Source organism: Mus caroli, unplaced genomic scaffold, assembly GCF_978045245.1.
Source record: "Mus caroli unplaced genomic scaffold, Mus_caroli_1 scaffold_6, whole genome shotgun sequence".
In the NCBI taxonomy this organism is placed as follows: domain Eukaryota; kingdom Metazoa; phylum Chordata; class Mammalia; order Rodentia; family Muridae; genus Mus; species Mus caroli.
In genome coordinates, this window is record NW_028227261.1 from 109,994,281 (window position 1) to 110,010,894 (window position 16,614).

A 16,614-nucleotide genomic window follows, 5' to 3' on the forward strand; every position below is an offset into this window, starting at 1 on the left:
ATGTATATGTAACATCTATATACTTACGTATCTGCTACATCATTGTACACACACACACACACACACACACACACACACAATTTAATCTTGAAAAACTTTTTAAAAACCAGGTTGGGGAGCAACATAATTCAAGAGGTCAAGAAAAAGAATCTTACTCCCAGGTCTTGTCTTTATTCGATATACTGTTTGCTTAATGGAAACAACTACTTTGAGAATTGTAACAAAGAAACAAATGTATACATATGCTCAATACATTTGAAGAAATGTTTAAGCTGAGTCATCAGAAAAGGGCCAAAGACTTCACTCAGGTGGTCAGGGCTCTGACACTCTGTGGTTAGGCTTGTAGCATCCATGAACAAGTCCATTCCAGAGACCAGCTACCGATGTCAAGTGCCCTGGGTGCCGAGCACCAAGCTGCACGTAAGGTCAGGTAGAGGCAGAGCCGACTTCCAGTGAGGTCAACAGGAGGCATCTGCTACTTCTGTCCTTCCTGTGCAGAAGCTGGGAACCCAGGGCAGCCTTGAAACAGTCATTCAGATACAACGAACGGTTTGTCCTGTGTAAAGTGCAGGAGATGAAAACAGAGTGCACAGCTTAATCCTTGCTTGTTGGTGGAAAATGGTGTTTTGAAACAGCAGCAGGGATGTGAGTATAACTATGTATCCAATGTGAATGTAGTGGGTTTTTTTTTTCCTTTTCTCCTTTTTCTTCTTTTTCTGAGATGGGGTCTTGATAGTTCAGGCTGGCCTCAAACTTTTAGTCTTTTGTGTCTCAGCTTCCCAAGTGCTGGGATTACAGACATGCAGCACCACACCTCATAGATATCTTCTTTATACTTATGTGTTATCCACACAGTCTATAGTAAGTAGATCTGGGGAAATGGCTCAGGGGGCAAAGGGCTTTCCTTGTGAGAACAGGCACCTGATTTTGAGTCCTTTAGAATCTACATTTATAAAAGCTGGGTAAAGTTCTGGGAGATGGCTCAGCCGAGTGATGATGCTCACCACCAACCTGAGTGTTTGCTTGATCTTTGGTGCCCATATGGTGAAGGAGGGGGGAAGACAGACTCCAGGTCACTGGCAACCAGCCTACCGCAAGTAACAACATCCGAGGTTGTCTCTTGGCTTCTACATGTACTCACACGATGTGCGCTGGAGTATACAGACACATGCTCATACACAGAAAAGTGAAAAGTAGCCTATAATGAACACAGAGTACTTTAATAATGAAGTAGAACTCTACCAAGTGTCCTGTTAAACAGGAACAGTTTGAGCCAGGAACAGAACTTTCCTAGAGAAAGTCAATATTTTATTATATCACGCCTCACCCATTTCCAGGGACTTTTGGTTGTCTTTGTTCTGTGTTCAAAGGTGTGCCATGCTAGTGGTGTCTGGAGGCCCCCACTGATCCTGCTGGAAGTTCCCCATCAGGGCTCCCCCCCACCATGCTCCTGGAGAGTGTCAGAGCTGCCAGGCTTCGGGGAAAGAGAAGTCAATACAGCCTTGATCTCTAAATACAGAGAGCCTTCCTGCAAAGCTTTAATTTTTTCATGAAAAGTATTTGCTTCCTTAAAATAATCAAAGAACAATTTATGGTAACTCCGTGTCTGAGCTGAGGCCACAGTGGAGCAGTCTGCTCAAGGTCATAGTGAGGTTCATGCTAGAACTGCAACAAAGACTCTAGAAAGGCAAACTGGGGACCCTTCCGGCTCCCAGCTACGTGGGTCCTTTCTATGATAAAGTTTGTTGGTTTTTGTTTAATAAAGTTTTACTTTTTCAAATATCCTGTCTGTTGAACGTTCTCTGGCATCTTTGGCAGTAGCTAGGACATCTCTATTCTTTGTGTTTCTGGTGTAAATGACATGGGCTCCGTGCTTTGAAGTCAGGCTGATGCATCTTCGGCTAAGACACTCCTGAAGGCTGCTCTAGCCAGGGCACCTGGAATCTTCAGTCTTTCAGAGAGCACAGCTGGAGTGGTTTATAGTTGGGCACTGTCTACAGAGTCTGTCATATAGGACCAGGTGGATGAGCTGGTCCTGAACTTTGCCTTTGGATCACCTATTGTGACTTTGCCTTTGTGTCCTATTGTGACTTTGCCTCACATTTCTTTACTGGCTTCTTTGTCTTTGGAAAACTTTTTGGTGTTTTTTTCTTCGTGTAGTCATTGTTGGACAACATGGTGAAGCTCTGGAAATAGCAGCAAGCACTGCAGCTAAGCTCCTCCCCATGGGATGGATCTGAGCTGGCTTCTTGGTGAAGCCAAACCAAGTGCTTTTCTCTGGGCAGCACTTCATTCAACCCTTCCGTGGCACGCATGCTCTCCCTTGCTGATTCCCCTGGTGGGTGCATTCATCTTATTTGTGGAGTCCTTAGGGCCAAGAAACCAATACAGGAGCACTGCCAGAGGACAGGACAGGTTGCCTGGTTCACTTCTTCTGTCCCACGGGTGGAGGTCGAGCTCTGGAGAGGGGAAGGATCTCCGACAGGGCTGCAGATACACCTGCTGGCCCAACCCGGACCAGTATCCCATCATCTTCTTTCTTCAGAAAAGGAAGCGCTCAGCCAGGTGTGGTGGTGCACACCTGAAATCCCAGCACCTAGGAGGAGAGGTAGGAGAATCAGGAAGGAGTTCAAGGACAGCCTTTGGCACATAGGGAGCTTGAGGCTAGGTGAGCTAGAAGAGATTCTATCTCAGAAAACTAAACCAAAGTGTGCACGCACGCGCACACACACATGCTCATGCACACGCACACAATGATCAGAGAGGTTCTGAGGGTCCAGGAATGGTGGGTGCAAGCCACCCAAAGACAGCCATGGGAAAAATCCCTTCAGAACCCCTAATTCCCAGCCTGGGCTCATAATCTCCCAATTCTGCTCTTCTCCTGTGTCTCTGCTTGCCTAGCCAAGGTCTCTTTCTTCTGTCTGTCTCTGTCTCTGTCTGTCTCTCTGTCTGTCTCTGTCTCTGTTTCTCTGTCTCTGTCTCTGTCTCTGTCTCTGTCTCTGTCTGTCTGTCTGTCTGTCTGTCTGTCTGTCTCTCTCTGTCTCTCTCTCTCTCGGTAGGGACCATGCTATACTAGGCTAGCACTTGTTATGCAGCTGGGGATAACTCTGAACTTCTGATTTTCTTACCTCCTTCTCCCATGTGCTGGGACTATGGGTGCGCAGCACCACATTCAGGTTATTCCTTGCTGGGGATGGGACCCAGGGCTTCCCTCATGCCAGGCAAGCCCTCTCTCAAGGGAACGACACACCAGCCTCAGGGTCTCTTTTCCTTCTCAATGGTAAATAGTCATTTGTTTTTTTCCCCCCCAACTGCCTACAGGATCATTCGGACAAAAGTACAGCAGCCCCCCAATCAGCCGGTCCCAGCTTCCAGTCACAGCATAGGTAAGAACTTTAAAAAAAAAATTTGAAAATCTAATGGGCTCCAAATATTCTAAAGAACTTTTAATCATTCTTATGGACAGATAATTCTGCATAAAACACTTCACACGCGTCCTAATACTCCTTCTTTGTCATTCTCCAAGGGCTGAACCTGGCAAATGAATTTTATAAATACTGCTAAAAGGTTTTGAATTTTACTGATTATTATGATAAATAGCTTTCACCATGAGACAGAAAATTGAAATCTAAGCCAAAAAAAATCCACTAATGGGGGTCTATAGAATGTCAGATAATTAAAGTAATAAATCAAGAAAGGGATACTTATTCATAACATTTTCTGCACCATTAGTCAGTAAGTAGTTTTGAATGTGTTTTTTTTTCTTCTTCTATAACCAGCCTTCTGCGATGCTTTGTGTGCTTGCAGTCTTGAGTGAAGATGTAGCAAAACTTCTCAAACTTTTTTTCTCTCCCTTGCTCTCACTTCGCTCTCTCGTACTCTGCCAACTGTTGAGGGCTGCCTGAGGGGTTTCCGAGGTCCACAAGGGAAGTCTGAGTGGCCATGACTCACTAGGGTAGAGTCGTAATTCACCACACTCAAAAGTCTAAACTTTCCTCCTGGTTCCTCTTCAAGGAGGAGTTGAAAATGACATTTATAGTCAGGGCACGTTCTTGATGTCATTTCTCCACTTGGGACGAGGGAATGCTTGTGGGTTCCTGGGGGCGGAGGGGGAGTAGTTACTCTATTGTAAGAAAGTCGGTGACTGTTGAGTAAGCTTCTGCAAGTTTCACACCCCGAGAATTCTGCAGAACTGCACCCCAGGTTGTGGAGTATCCCTGTACATTTATCACTGCCAGTTAAATCTCTGTGTATGTGCAGTGTGTGTGTGTGTGTGTGTGTGTGTGTGTGTGTGTGTGTGTGTGTGTACAATGTGTGTGTGCTTACTTGAGGAAGCCAGAAGAGGGCACTGGATCCTTTGGAGCAGGAGTTACAGGCAATTATGAGCAATCTGATATGGATGCTGGGAACTGAACTCACGTCCTCTGAAAGAACAGCAACTAACCAATGAGGCTGCTCTCTGGCCACCACTGCCATTCTTTCTTTCAATAAAAACCTGGCGATGAGAAAACTGTCAGAGGTCTGGCTTCTAGTTCCACTCCTGCCATCAACTCACCCAGTCAATGAACCTCTCAGCTTTGAGCACCAGTTTCCTTGTTGTTGTATGAAGGGTCACAAAGGTGTTCTCTGGGGTTTCTGGTCCTCTAAGGATGGCTCTTTGATTGAAGGTAAGACAGAAGTCCTCCCTGCCCCGAAACCATTCTCATTCAGCACTGCTGTTTGAAAGACTTCACTATGCACCCGTGATGTGGAGCCTGGTGTAAGATCAACGCCAGACAGAAATTCCTGTTCTCAAGGGCTTCCAGTCCCATGAGGAAGTGTGGGAAGGGAATTTGGGAAAACAAAACAAAACAAAACAAAACAAAACAAAACAAAAAACAAAAAAGCAAAACCACGAAACAGAACACTACTACCACCACCAACAAAGCAAAACAAAGAAAAACCAAAACCAAAACAAATACAAACAAAAAACCCCAACCAAAGCCCCCCAAACAGGTCTGCTTGCATAGCAGAAGGGGAGCACCCTCTTCTCGGGGTGGAAGGACTGACTGAAGAGGGTTTCCTGGGTGGGGTGAGGGGTGTTTGTACCTGACATTTCATTTGGCTTTAACTGTTCCAGGGTGAGTAGCCTAAAAACAAACAAACAAACAAACAAACAAACAATCAAACAAACAAACTGTCTTTCAGTAGTATCAGGAATAATTCTACAGCGACTCAGCAGAGTGGTAGGTTTTGCCCCAGAAATATCTATTAAAACCTAATCTCACATGTATATAGCCTCACACAATGTCTGGATTTATTGAGCACTGAGGGCTCCAGACCGCAGAGGTTCAGTGACTAGTTTAAAGTCGTAGGTGAAGCCAGAACTGGAACCTGGGTCCTCTGTGCCCTGTTGTTTGAAGTGCCAAATGATCTTTTTAATTTTATTTTTTTATTTTTTGTTCTTTGCACCTCGGTACAGAAGAGGTTGTGGGATTTGCATAAATCTATTTTGAGGAGCTTTTTCTGGTGAAGAGAAAGAGAAGTTAGCAATCTCTGCTTTGGTGTCTCTTTAAAAGGCTCTAAAACCAAGCTCAAATGTGAGCAGAAAGGCACTGTGTCCTCTAGATCTTCAGAGGCAGGTGCTACCTCTGTTCCAAGAAACGTGACTTATCACCCCCAGCCACATCCTGCTTTGCAAAGTAAAGACTCCACCTGCCTCCAGCTGGTTACTCATGGAGAGGTGTGAGAATGGTCTGCTGGTCTTCACCAATGGAGGAAGAACCCCTACATCTCACCAGTGGAAATCCAGCCCCGTAGTTAGAGAGGACCCTTATGGGTCTCCTGGACTCTAGACTAGGAGTCATTGGGAAACTTACTGAAGTCCCCTCTCCTCCTGACCCCGAGGGACTTAGAGACCTGGCCCTGGCCACAATAAGTTACCACCTCTGTTTCCACTTTTTGGAAGGGAAACATTAGAATTGAGGCTAAGCTTGGTGCTGCTTAGCTAGGTCACCTGGAACCAATTCACCCTGTGAAACTAACTCTTCTCATTTGGCAAATAGAAATAACCAGTAGAGCCTGGGCTGCTCCAGGGATCAAGTAGAAAGCATGGTACCAGTGGAGACACATTATTGCTCTCCAGTATTCACCAGTGAAGAGTATACTTCTTATTGCACTTTACTTAGCGTGTGTGTGTGTGTGTGTGTGTGTGTCTGTCTGTCTGTCTGTCTGTCTGTGTGTGTCTGTGTGTCTGTCTGTGTGTGTGTGTGTGTGAATACCTGCATGGATGGAATGTCAGCAGAGATGAACATGACTCCAGAATGCATCTAGGTGTCTTTCTAGCACTGGAGGTGGCACCACCCATCCCACCCCTGCCCTCTTGTCTCCAGCACTCTTGGACTGGCTGGGGTTTTAGTAAATTCCCTTTTTATTCTGTGCTTGTATTCCCTTTCTGCTGGGTCGGGGTGGGTATCCTTGAGCTGGCACTTTCCCTTCTGCAGCAGTTGTACACAGCCCAGTATATCTAGTGAGCACCTCTATGACAGGCCGGCACCCCTCTCCTTCTACAGTGTCTACAGGCTCCGTGACGCAGGTGTCATCGGTGAGCACCGACTCCGCGGGCTCCTCATACTCCATCAGTGGCATCCTGGGCATCACGTCCCCCAGTGCCGACACCAACAAACGCAAGAGGGATGAAGGTAAGAGATGGCTGCGCATCCCCGCCCGGAATGGACCGAGCAGGGTCTGTGTGGAACCCTCGTAGAAGGGGGAAACAAAAGTGCAGTAAGACATGCTTAGCTGCAGAGGACCGGGGTTCCCAGGGTCCTAGCCTTTCCTGAGACAAGGAAGATGGACAGGGGCCTGTATGGGACTCCTTCCTGGCTGGTCTCCTCCCATCTTTACTCCTTGGGTGAGAAAAGCCATTGCTGCCCGTGCTTTGCAGCCACTTTAAGAGGATCCTGAGGACAGACATGGTGCCCCAGAGCTGCAGTGTGTAGAAGGTCTGAGCTTAGCACCAGCATCTCCTTTGTGGGTTTTGAAGGCAAGAGAGGGGTTGGGTGGGGCAGCTGTTGCTTTGTCCTGCAGTAAGGGACACATGTTGAGAAGAAAGGGCAGGGACTGGAAATACTCCTTTGGAGAAAGTGGAGCAATGACGTTGGAGGATGGAGGGAAATAAATAACCGTCTCATTTTTGCCCTTGGACTTGAGAGGAAGGAGCCCTGGGGCCTCCTGGGGATTACAAAGAGACAACTTTTCCCTGTGCTGCCTGTGCAATTGAATCTAGCCACTTCTGTGTAGGACACATGCTACAGTAACCTGGTCTCCTTCCGTTGCATGGGCCACTGGCACTGGCTGACATTAGCTAGTTTGAGAGGAGAAATGACTGCCTGGAACTCTCAGTCTGAAAATGTGTGTGTGTGTGTGTGTGTGTGTGTGTGTGTGTATGTAAGAGTGTCTTTGTGTCTGTGAGGGTGTGTGTGTGTGTCTGTGTGTCTGTATGTGAGCTATGGTCTAGGACTGGAGAGTAGAGTTACAGAATTTGGATTCCATTTTCTATTTGCTGGCACAACTCTTCCTTACCATCATGCAAGGGATGTATGTCCTCATGAATACATGCCTCACTGTTTAAGATCTGTAACTAGAAAATTTAGTCAGCTCAGTGGTGGATTGGCCTGGGGTCTGTGTGTGCCGGGCGTTGGAGATGGGCCTGTGGCTTCAGTGTGCAGTGGTAGGCCAAGCTGGCATGATTCATGGCTCTGAAGAGTGCGTCTTGCCTCCTTCCCTGGCTCCCATGCCTTGGAACAGATGTCAGAAGTCTTTAGCTCAGTGGGTTGCTGTGCCGGCTTGCTGCGGGAGGCAGTTGTCCTGCCATCTCTGTTGGTTTATGGAGTTGATGGTGTCATCTTTTCTCTCCATGTCACCTGGACGATAAGCAGTTGTGCCAAGCTGGTGTCTGGCTGTGTTTGATCACAGTGAAAAAGCTGGCTTAGAAGATGCCCCCTTGCAATTGAAAAACTCAGGCAGAGATTTTCTTTTTAGAGAAAGGAAAAAAAAAACTAGTTTAATGTGTATTAACAGACAGATTCTGAGCAGGGAGGGCCTGGTGCTAGAGAGTTATACTGATTTGAGACAGTTTGCCTGTCTCAAAAACGAAAGAAGAACATTCAGGATGAGACATAGGACTGGATGCTCACAGTCCTAGTACTGAATCTCTTGGTAGAGCCTTGAACCCCAGGAAGATTTGGGGTGAAGTTTCAGTCTGTGGTATGGAAGGAGTTGATAGTGCTGGAAACTTTACAGGGTTGGGGAGATTGGGGGCATCTGTGCAGCTGTCTGAGGCCCCTCAAAGCTGTCCTGCTTCAACAAGAACAGAGCAGGTCTATCAGAGAAGCAGCTCCTGTCAGGGAGCTGTCAGGATGGGGGGTGGAGTGGGACATTGCACAGGGCACCTCATCCTTTCTCACTCTCCTGTATTCACATGATCCCCTACATTGGGGAGAAATAAATGGGGCAGAGTCAGCACCCTCACTTTATCAGGGAAGGTAATCAAGGTTCCAGGGTGCTCTGTGACATTGACAGACACATAGCTTGCGAAGACGGGGAAGGAAAGGAACTAAAGAACTCCATGACCTCATCCCCTGGCATCATCTGAATGCTTGTCACCTGCCTGATCCTCCAGAGAGGAGGAGTAGGGATGAAGCAGCCTGCGCCTGGGCAGAGCCCTCGGTGGGTATGAAAAGGAGTGGCAGGCACCAGAACACGGCTAGTAGGTTGGATGCTGTTGAGGGTGTAGTGAGACCTTGAGGTCAGGCATTTGAGCTCAGTAACCAGGGCAACACAGAGGGAATGGCTGAGCATGGTGGGGACCAGCTGGGACTAGACATCATACTGTGGTTATGGAAAGGCGCTGCTCTCTAGGATGGTTAGCAGGAAGAGTCTCATCAGGAAAAGGGTGTTGTTCAAGGGTCAGGAGGAAGACCGCTCGAGCATCTCGTGCCACATCTTCAGGCGGTAACTGAGGCTTCCCAGTGGGATTCAGCTCCCTGGTGCACCGTCATTTCCAGCTTGGGGTTGGGTTTTGCCCTGTGGGCATTTCCTGACCAGACCTCAGGGTTGGGGAAGCAACGATACATGCATGCATACAACCTCATGTGGAGGGCTGGCTAGAGGGTCAAGAGAAATAGTTCTGAGTCCCTTCAAAGGGTAGTGTGTGGGAGGTGAGACTTTCTTTAGGGGTGGGATGAGCAAAGCAGGAAGGGGGTCTCTTTTGATCCAAGGTGTCTAGGAGGGCTCTTCTCAGGAGGTGCATCAGAGGGCTCAGGAGAGAGAACACGCCAGTCAAAGGTAACAGAGAGTGTGCCCAGTCTGGGACCTAGTGAACATATGCAGAGAGGGGCCAGCCTCACGACTTGGACAGGGAGAGAGGTGGAAAACATGTTGGCGGTGGCTCAATACTGACTGTAGCCCCTGTCATTTTAGTCCGGAAATAGAATAGCTTTAGAGAGTCAAGAACTACTGTGCTGAATATTTAGGGGTGTGGATGTAGGTATGGGAATCACTAGCCTACGAGCTCTGCTCAGAAGCTGATCAAAAGCCACAGGTGGGCTTAACTACTTTCTGGAGACCAAACGGTAACCAGAAGGACAGAAGTGTCTGTGTCCTTCTCTCTTAGCACTGGATGGTGGGGCTGAGTTCAAGGTCAGCTTGGCTGTACAGCAAGACTGTCTCAAGAAACTAAAATTGGAGCTGAGGGTGGTAACACACTTGAAGATCAGGAGTTTAAGGTCAGCCTCAGACTACATGGTAAGTTTGAGGCCAGCTTGGGCTATGGGAACCTAGTCTCAAAAGATAAACAAAAAGAAACCTTAAAAAAAAAATTCACCTCCTCCCAAATCAATCCTGAGTAAAAAGGAGAAGAAAGAAACAGAGCTAGAGATTAAGGAGAAAGCTGGGGCGGCAAAGTACTCGCCAGATAAACATGAGAACCAGGCTGTGGATCCCCTGCGCCCTAAAGAGCTGCAAGGCGCAGTGTGAGCCTAGAGTCCTGCTCTGGAGAGACAGAAACAGAGGATCTTCGGCTCTCACTGGTTAGCCAGCCTAGCCGTACTGCTACTATCCAGGTTCAGTGAAAGCCCTGGCTTAAAAAAAACAAAAACAAAAAAAAACCAAAACAAAACAACAGCAACGACAAAACCCCCAAACAACCAAACCAAAAAAAAAAAAGACCAAACAAACAAACCAAATAAAGCAAACAAATAAATAATAATAATAAAAAACCCCACAAATGTGGAGTGCAACAGAGGAAGGTACCCAAGGCCAGTCTCCGGCCTCCACATGCTGTGTGTGCATCCACCCTTGTGCATGTACATAGGCACACATCCACGAGCTCGGACACACACACACACACACACACACACACACACACACACACACACAAGCTTACACAGAACAAGTGAAATTAATCTTAACAGCGTATTTTCTTAGTCTAAACATTATCAGTTCAACATTTAATGGAGTCCTAAGGTGGGACATGCTGCCAGTCGTTGAAACGTGGTGTACATCTCACATGGCACAGTACACCTCAGCTCGGATGCCAAACCTCTGAATCCTCGAGTCGAATGTTATCAAGACTCTTGGAACAAGGAAGTTTGGATAGAGGGAAGGTTATTTTATAGGTTTTTTTTCCTTTCTTTGCTATTTATTTTAAATTTATTAATTGCTCCTACCGCTGTCTATGTGTGCTGTGTGTGTCAGGGCACGTGGATGACACGTGGGGTTGAAAGGGTGAACGTGGTCTTACCCTTCCCCCTTTATGTGGGTTCTTGGTTGAACTCACGTCATCCAGCTTGGGCCACAAGCACTTTCATCCTCTGAGTTGCCTTATCAGCCTGGTTTCGCTTTTTTAAAACTTTTAAGTGAATTGAAATGAAATCTGAAAATGTAGACAAATGTGGTTGGCGGAGCAGGCCTACAATCTCAGCACTTTGGGGAAGGATGCAGGAGGATGGATTGCTGTGAGTCTGAGGGCAGCCTGCACTGTGGAGTTCAAGGCCAGCCTAAGATACACAGTAAAACTGTTTCAAAACAAGAAGAAAACCTTTAGCTCTAGTTGTACTAGCCATATCTTCAGTGCTTATTCATCCTAGTAGGCTAAGGGCTACTGTATTGAACAACACTAAACATATAATAGATGCTCAATAAATGCTTCCCGGCAGAATGGGTCACTCGTGTTCCTTTAGAGACCTCCTGATTAACAAGGAGAGCAAAAGGCATCTCTGGTCTCTGCAGTCACGGGACCTCTGCCTAGCAGGTTGGGGCTCCACAGAAAGCCCTGATTGAGTAAAGAGTCTTAGATTTAGAACAAACAACTTAGCCCAAACTCAGATGAGCTTCTGTGGCTGAGGCAGCATCAGGCCCTCATAGACTCTGAAGGCAGAGCAGGGTAGCTAAAGAGAACTATAGAGAGCCGATGATAGCTGGACCAAAGAGAGGATGAACATCTTGGAATGTAGTGAGCTTCCCACCACCAGAGGTATGAGCAGGGCTGGATAAAAGGACAGAAGACTCAGAGAAGGTATCTTTCAGGTCACTCTAACTTTTGGAGGCGGTGACAGCTAAGGCAGCTGGTGCTTCTGTGACAAACAGTTTGAAGCAGACTTCCTATTCATTTCCCCTTTTGCTACCTTAGCCTGGCTCTGAATCTGCCTTTCATGAAATGGAACTGGGTAAAAGCCCAGTTCTTGGGGGAAGGCCTGGGCTGTCAGATTGGAGTTGGACCTTGTGAAGGGTTAGCCTGGTCCCATGTTCTCACCTGTGATCTTCCATGGAGAAAGCTGTGGCAGTGGTCTTGGGACCCTGCTGGGCCTAAGGTTCAGTGCCTGAGGCGGGGCCTCTGTCTCCGGAAAGTCCGAGGGAGCTGCTGGCAGGCCAGACTTGGGAGGATCAGGCAGGGCCCTGAATAGCAGCCATGGGTGAAAGGGCAGCCCCTCTGCTGCTTCCTGGGACTTTGATCTCCAGCGAGGCCTTCTCCTGCCTTCTTCCGCTGGTCTCAAGGGCTCCCATTCAGATCTCCCCGACCTTCCCTCCCCGCCTCCCCTGAGTTTGAAAGGCCTTGAATATAAGAGGTCAGTGGAGTGAGAATCTTTTCACCAGCTGAGAAAAGCCAAAGGATCCAGGCCCCGTGTCGATGCTGGGCCAGAGACTCATGATGAGGTAGCTAAGGTATGCTGCAAACAGACTACTGCCTTTTTAGGAAGGGCACAGAATGAAAGCCAGGACGCTGAGGTGTCAGTCTGTTAAAATAATGCCAAGTTCAGTGTGACCCCATAGTGAGGTTGGGGCAGTTGGCTGTGGGTTCCTCTCAGGACTGTTCCTGTTGCTAGGGTGTTTTTGTATCCCTGGTGGTGCTTTTTACTTGGGAGTGCCTCTCATGTTGGGTTTTCTTGGTTCTGTGTATTTTGTATTAGTCGGCACACTTTCTTTTCTCTGTTTATTTTTCACTCTCTCTTTCTTACCAACCCCAACTCCTGTCATTTGGTCAGAGGTCCCAGGTCATCTGTGCCTAGCACCCCCCTGGAGGACTGTGGTGTGAAGGGTTGGGAGGACCAGGCTTAGCACTCACCCTAGCCACAGGCTCTGGTCTCTCTGCCTTTCCTTGGACATATTTCCTGCACTCTGAACAGAGGATGGACAGAGTCGGGAGCTAACTGTCAGATTTTTAAGGAGAGACAGGGATAAACAAAGCTGGACCCTTTTGTCAGGAGTTAGCAGCAGCCTTTGCCTATAGATCTTGCCCCAAGATTTCACAGGCCTGTGATCTCAGGGGAGCCCTGCCACCCAGGGTTGCTGAGGCTTCCACAGGTTCTGGGGCATTCTTAAGACGGGGCTAGAATGCTCTGAGGACTTCCTGTAGGGGCTTGCTGTAATGAGGACTTGAGTAATCTGGTCTCTGAACCTGTGTTTTGTCATTTGGAAAGGACAGATGGCAAGAGCCTAGCGGATTACCGTGAGGTTAAAAGGAAGTGGCTCCCTGAGGGGTTTGGGTAAAGGCTTCATAAATGGTCAGTGGGGGTTTGAGGATGTGGGGATGGTCGGTCATGGTGGGCACGGTCTCAGGCGTGGGATGGCTCCAGCCACAGTGCAAGCTGAAACTCACAGGTCTGCCTGCCACTGATTTCCTGTTTATAACAGTCATGGGTTGGGGTGGGGCTGGGGGGGTACTGAAGGAGTAGAAGGAGGGCAAGCTGGGGAGGCCATGGACATCTAGGCTGAACAACAGTGCCCCCAGGTGTTGGTTGCAAAACCAGGGGCCACCCCATGACATTTCTTTTCTTTCAGGACTCTTCCATTCCCTTCAGTTTCCCACTCTCCTTTATAGGGGAAAAAGGGCTGAGCATGGCCTCAGTTTCCCATGGAGGCAGGCACAGGGTGTACACTAGGCGCTGCTCTCCAGGATAGGGGACAAAATCAGAGTGCCTGGGGCTGGAGGGCTGGCTGTCTCAGGGCTTCTGTGGCTTGTGTCATGGAGAGCAGCTAGGAGGTTCTGGCGCGTTCCCCCCACCCCACCCCCCCTCATGTAGATGAGAAAACAGGCTGGGCTAGAAGGAGTCCAAGTAGGTCAGATGGTAAACCCTAGAAAACCTGGATCCTCAGAAAACCCTTGATGTCCTCTGTGGTCATCACTGTTAAGAGCCATTGTGACCTTATTAGGTAAGGTACCCTATTGTGGTGTGAGGGGCTCCCCCCCCCCCCGCTGATTCTCAGGAACACTTCACCTGAGCTTCTCCCTAGCCCTCCTCTCACTCCTCAGAGCTTCCAGGCCCGTGTGTTCTCTGCCATCACGCAGCAGAACCCTCCCTCTGGCACTGGCTGCCCAAGAAGTTGCGTAGCCAGCCTGTCTGGGTTGTCCGTAGCTGGCTTAGAGTAGGTGCCCAATGCTGGCTATCTGACCTTCACAACTCGCTAAGCCCACGGATGTTTCCGGGGTCAGCATGGAGCCCTGGAAAGCAGGGAACTTTGCCTGTAGGGAGGTACTCCTTCTCACAGTAGCTTTTAGGGGGCAGGCAGGTGGTTTCTGCCGTTTCTTTGTGGCCCCTGTTGGGACATTCCTGGCCCTGTGTGGAATGTCCTGTACTGTCATCTAGATGGTCTCATCCCTGAGTTCTCTTGTACGGGCTAGAACCGTGACCAAGATCTTCTTCAGTTGCTGCTCCTCAACGTTCAGAGCTTGGTGGCAGAGGGCTGGCTGTGGGTCATGATTTCATCTGAGGGTGAAGTCAGATCTGGGACTCCGGGGGTAACCACCCTTTGGGTTTCTGGGTGACTGCTCTCAGCTTGCTCTAGCACCTGAAACTGTGCTAGTTTCTAAGCTCCAAGAACCTAATGCTTCTAGAATCTAAGCCCAGACTCTAGAGAAAGGAGTTCTGTAGAGCCGAAGACCATGGGTGGCAGGTCTCAGCAGGGGCCAGGGGTGTGTATGCTTGTGTGCAAGTGTGTGTGTGCACCCTTGAAGTCAGGGGTGTGGGCAGTCCTGCACAGGGTTATACGCTCCAGGGCAGGAAGCTTTGGCATCACCGAAGAACGTGTTGGGGGCCACAGAGATGCTAAGGGCTGTATGTCTAGTTCCCAGTCTGGTTGGCTCTTCTTTCTCATCCAGCTTTTGAAGCCATCATCGATTCAGCTGAGACCCCCAGGCAGCCAACTAGCTGTAAGGGGATCCTGGTTGAAGAGGCCAGGTGGTCTCTTGTGGGGCTTCGTGGGCCTTTCCCTCAGACATGGGGCCTGCCCCATGGGTGTGGGGGGGCAGGTTTCAGTTCCTCCCAGTTCTGGTTCCTAAGTTTCACTTTGATTCAGAGAGAGAGAGAAAGAGAGAGCCTGTGTGGGAGCCAGAGCCGATGATCCTCCCACCTCCCTCTGTTTACATGCCTGCTTAGCCCAGGCCTCCCAATTCCCCCAGACTCTAGCTCCTGTGCCCTGCATTTGTGTTCAGGGAAGCCCAGGGATATGACAAGCAGCTCTCAGGTTTTGGGACCCCTTTAAACTTAAAAAATTTATTGAGGACTAATTAAGGAGTAAAATTGAATTATTTATTGACCTATTAAAATAATAATAAACAACACATATTATTTTGAGATAAGAGCTGTTTTCTAAACTGAAAATGTAACAGGAGAGGCACTGTCTTACACCTGAGCAAGCTTCCTTAGTGTCTGGTTTGACAGAAGACAGCTAGAGTTGAAAAGGTGCCTCTGGACTCACTGTCACAATACCATACATATCCTAGGCTCTGGAAAGTGCCACCATGTGCTTTCACCGTGAGTGAAGGCAAATGACCCTGTGGCATCATGGGAAAACAGTTCCAACCTCACAGATCCCCTGAAGTTCTTGGGAACCCCCTGGTTCTCTGGCCTGCACCTGGGGGGGTTTCTGCCCACATTACTCCTAGCTGACTGTGTCTGTTCATCTTTCACACAGACAGGTAGAACACATGTGTGGTTTGAGTTAGAAGAGGAGTTTTTCCCATGTCTCCCATCTTTAACTGGGAGGTTGTGGCTGGACACACCAGGCTTTGGCAATCCTCTCATCTCACATGGCGGCTGTGTGGTTTCTGGCTCTTCTTGCAGGTGTTTGTTTCCACAGAGAGGGATGAGCTCTGAGTTCTTCATATGTCCAGCAGCTTGTCTGTAGGGTTTGAGGTCTGACCTCCCTCCAGCTTGCTTCCTTCAGTGCTTCCTCAGGGCAGGGAACCCACCCAGCTTCTCACCCAGTTCAGTTCTGCACTTGCTCGCAGGCCCTGCCCTAGGCATATTTTTGGTGGAAGAAAATCCCGCCATGATATTGATTGGGAATGAAATATGAGAAAATAAGAAAGTGCCTCAAGCATTTATCTTGACGCCTGATACTAGGCAACAGGAAGATCTGAACGCATTTTGTTCTGATTTCATAGAAGCTTCTGGGTTCCCTGGTGCTCTCTCTAAGAGAGTGACTCACACGCATGTGTGTGCACAAGGCATGCTTGGGTGAGTGTATAATTTCACTTTGACACTCCAGTCTTTCCTTTCACTAGAGGACATATCATTTGCTGGAGAGAAAAGGCATGTCCCGAGAGAAGCTGAGATGTTCTAGGTAAAGAATATGCATTAAAAGAACTTATAAAAGAGGTGATGGTGTGAGAGACATTGCTTACAGTGAGATCAATTGAGCTATGACCCAACAGAAGGTGTGGCCCCTTGGGAAAGGATTAAAAGTGAGGAGGGGTTAGAACTTCCCAGCACCAACCACCAGGTGGCACCATTGACCCAGGACAGCTTAGTTGCTGTCTAGGGCGCCAGGGCAGTGGGTACTGGGCATTTGTGAATTGATATGCTTGTTCCTGGGCTGGAGTGGCATGCCTGGGCACACTGGCCATTTGTCTGAGTCTCTCTTCTCTGCCAGAGGGAAGACTGACAATTATTGTTGGGATTAATCCCATCCTTGCTTTTTACCTTGTGGCTCAGACATCTTGACACAAACCTTTCTAGGTATTCTTGGGTCTACCCTGAGCCTTTACTTGATGTGTGACCTTGGGCAAGTCACTGCCTTCTGAGGTTTGTTTTCCTCATGTTAAAACAAACAACTGAATCTTAAGGGTCCCAC

General features: G+C 48.4%; 1 protein-coding gene across 1 annotated transcript in view; it reads left to right on the forward strand.

The window, feature by feature from the left end:
* Positions 1-16,614, forward strand: part of Pax5 (paired box 5) — a 173,726-nt gene that overhangs the window by 17,457 nt on the left and 139,655 nt on the right. The window contains exons 4-5 of the mRNA XM_085839326.1: positions 3,322-3,374; positions 6,510-6,680. Of these exons, the coding sequence (XP_085695452.1) occupies positions 3,322-3,374; positions 6,510-6,680 (224 nt within the window). The remainder of the gene's footprint in view (positions 1-3,321; positions 3,375-6,509; positions 6,681-16,614) is intronic.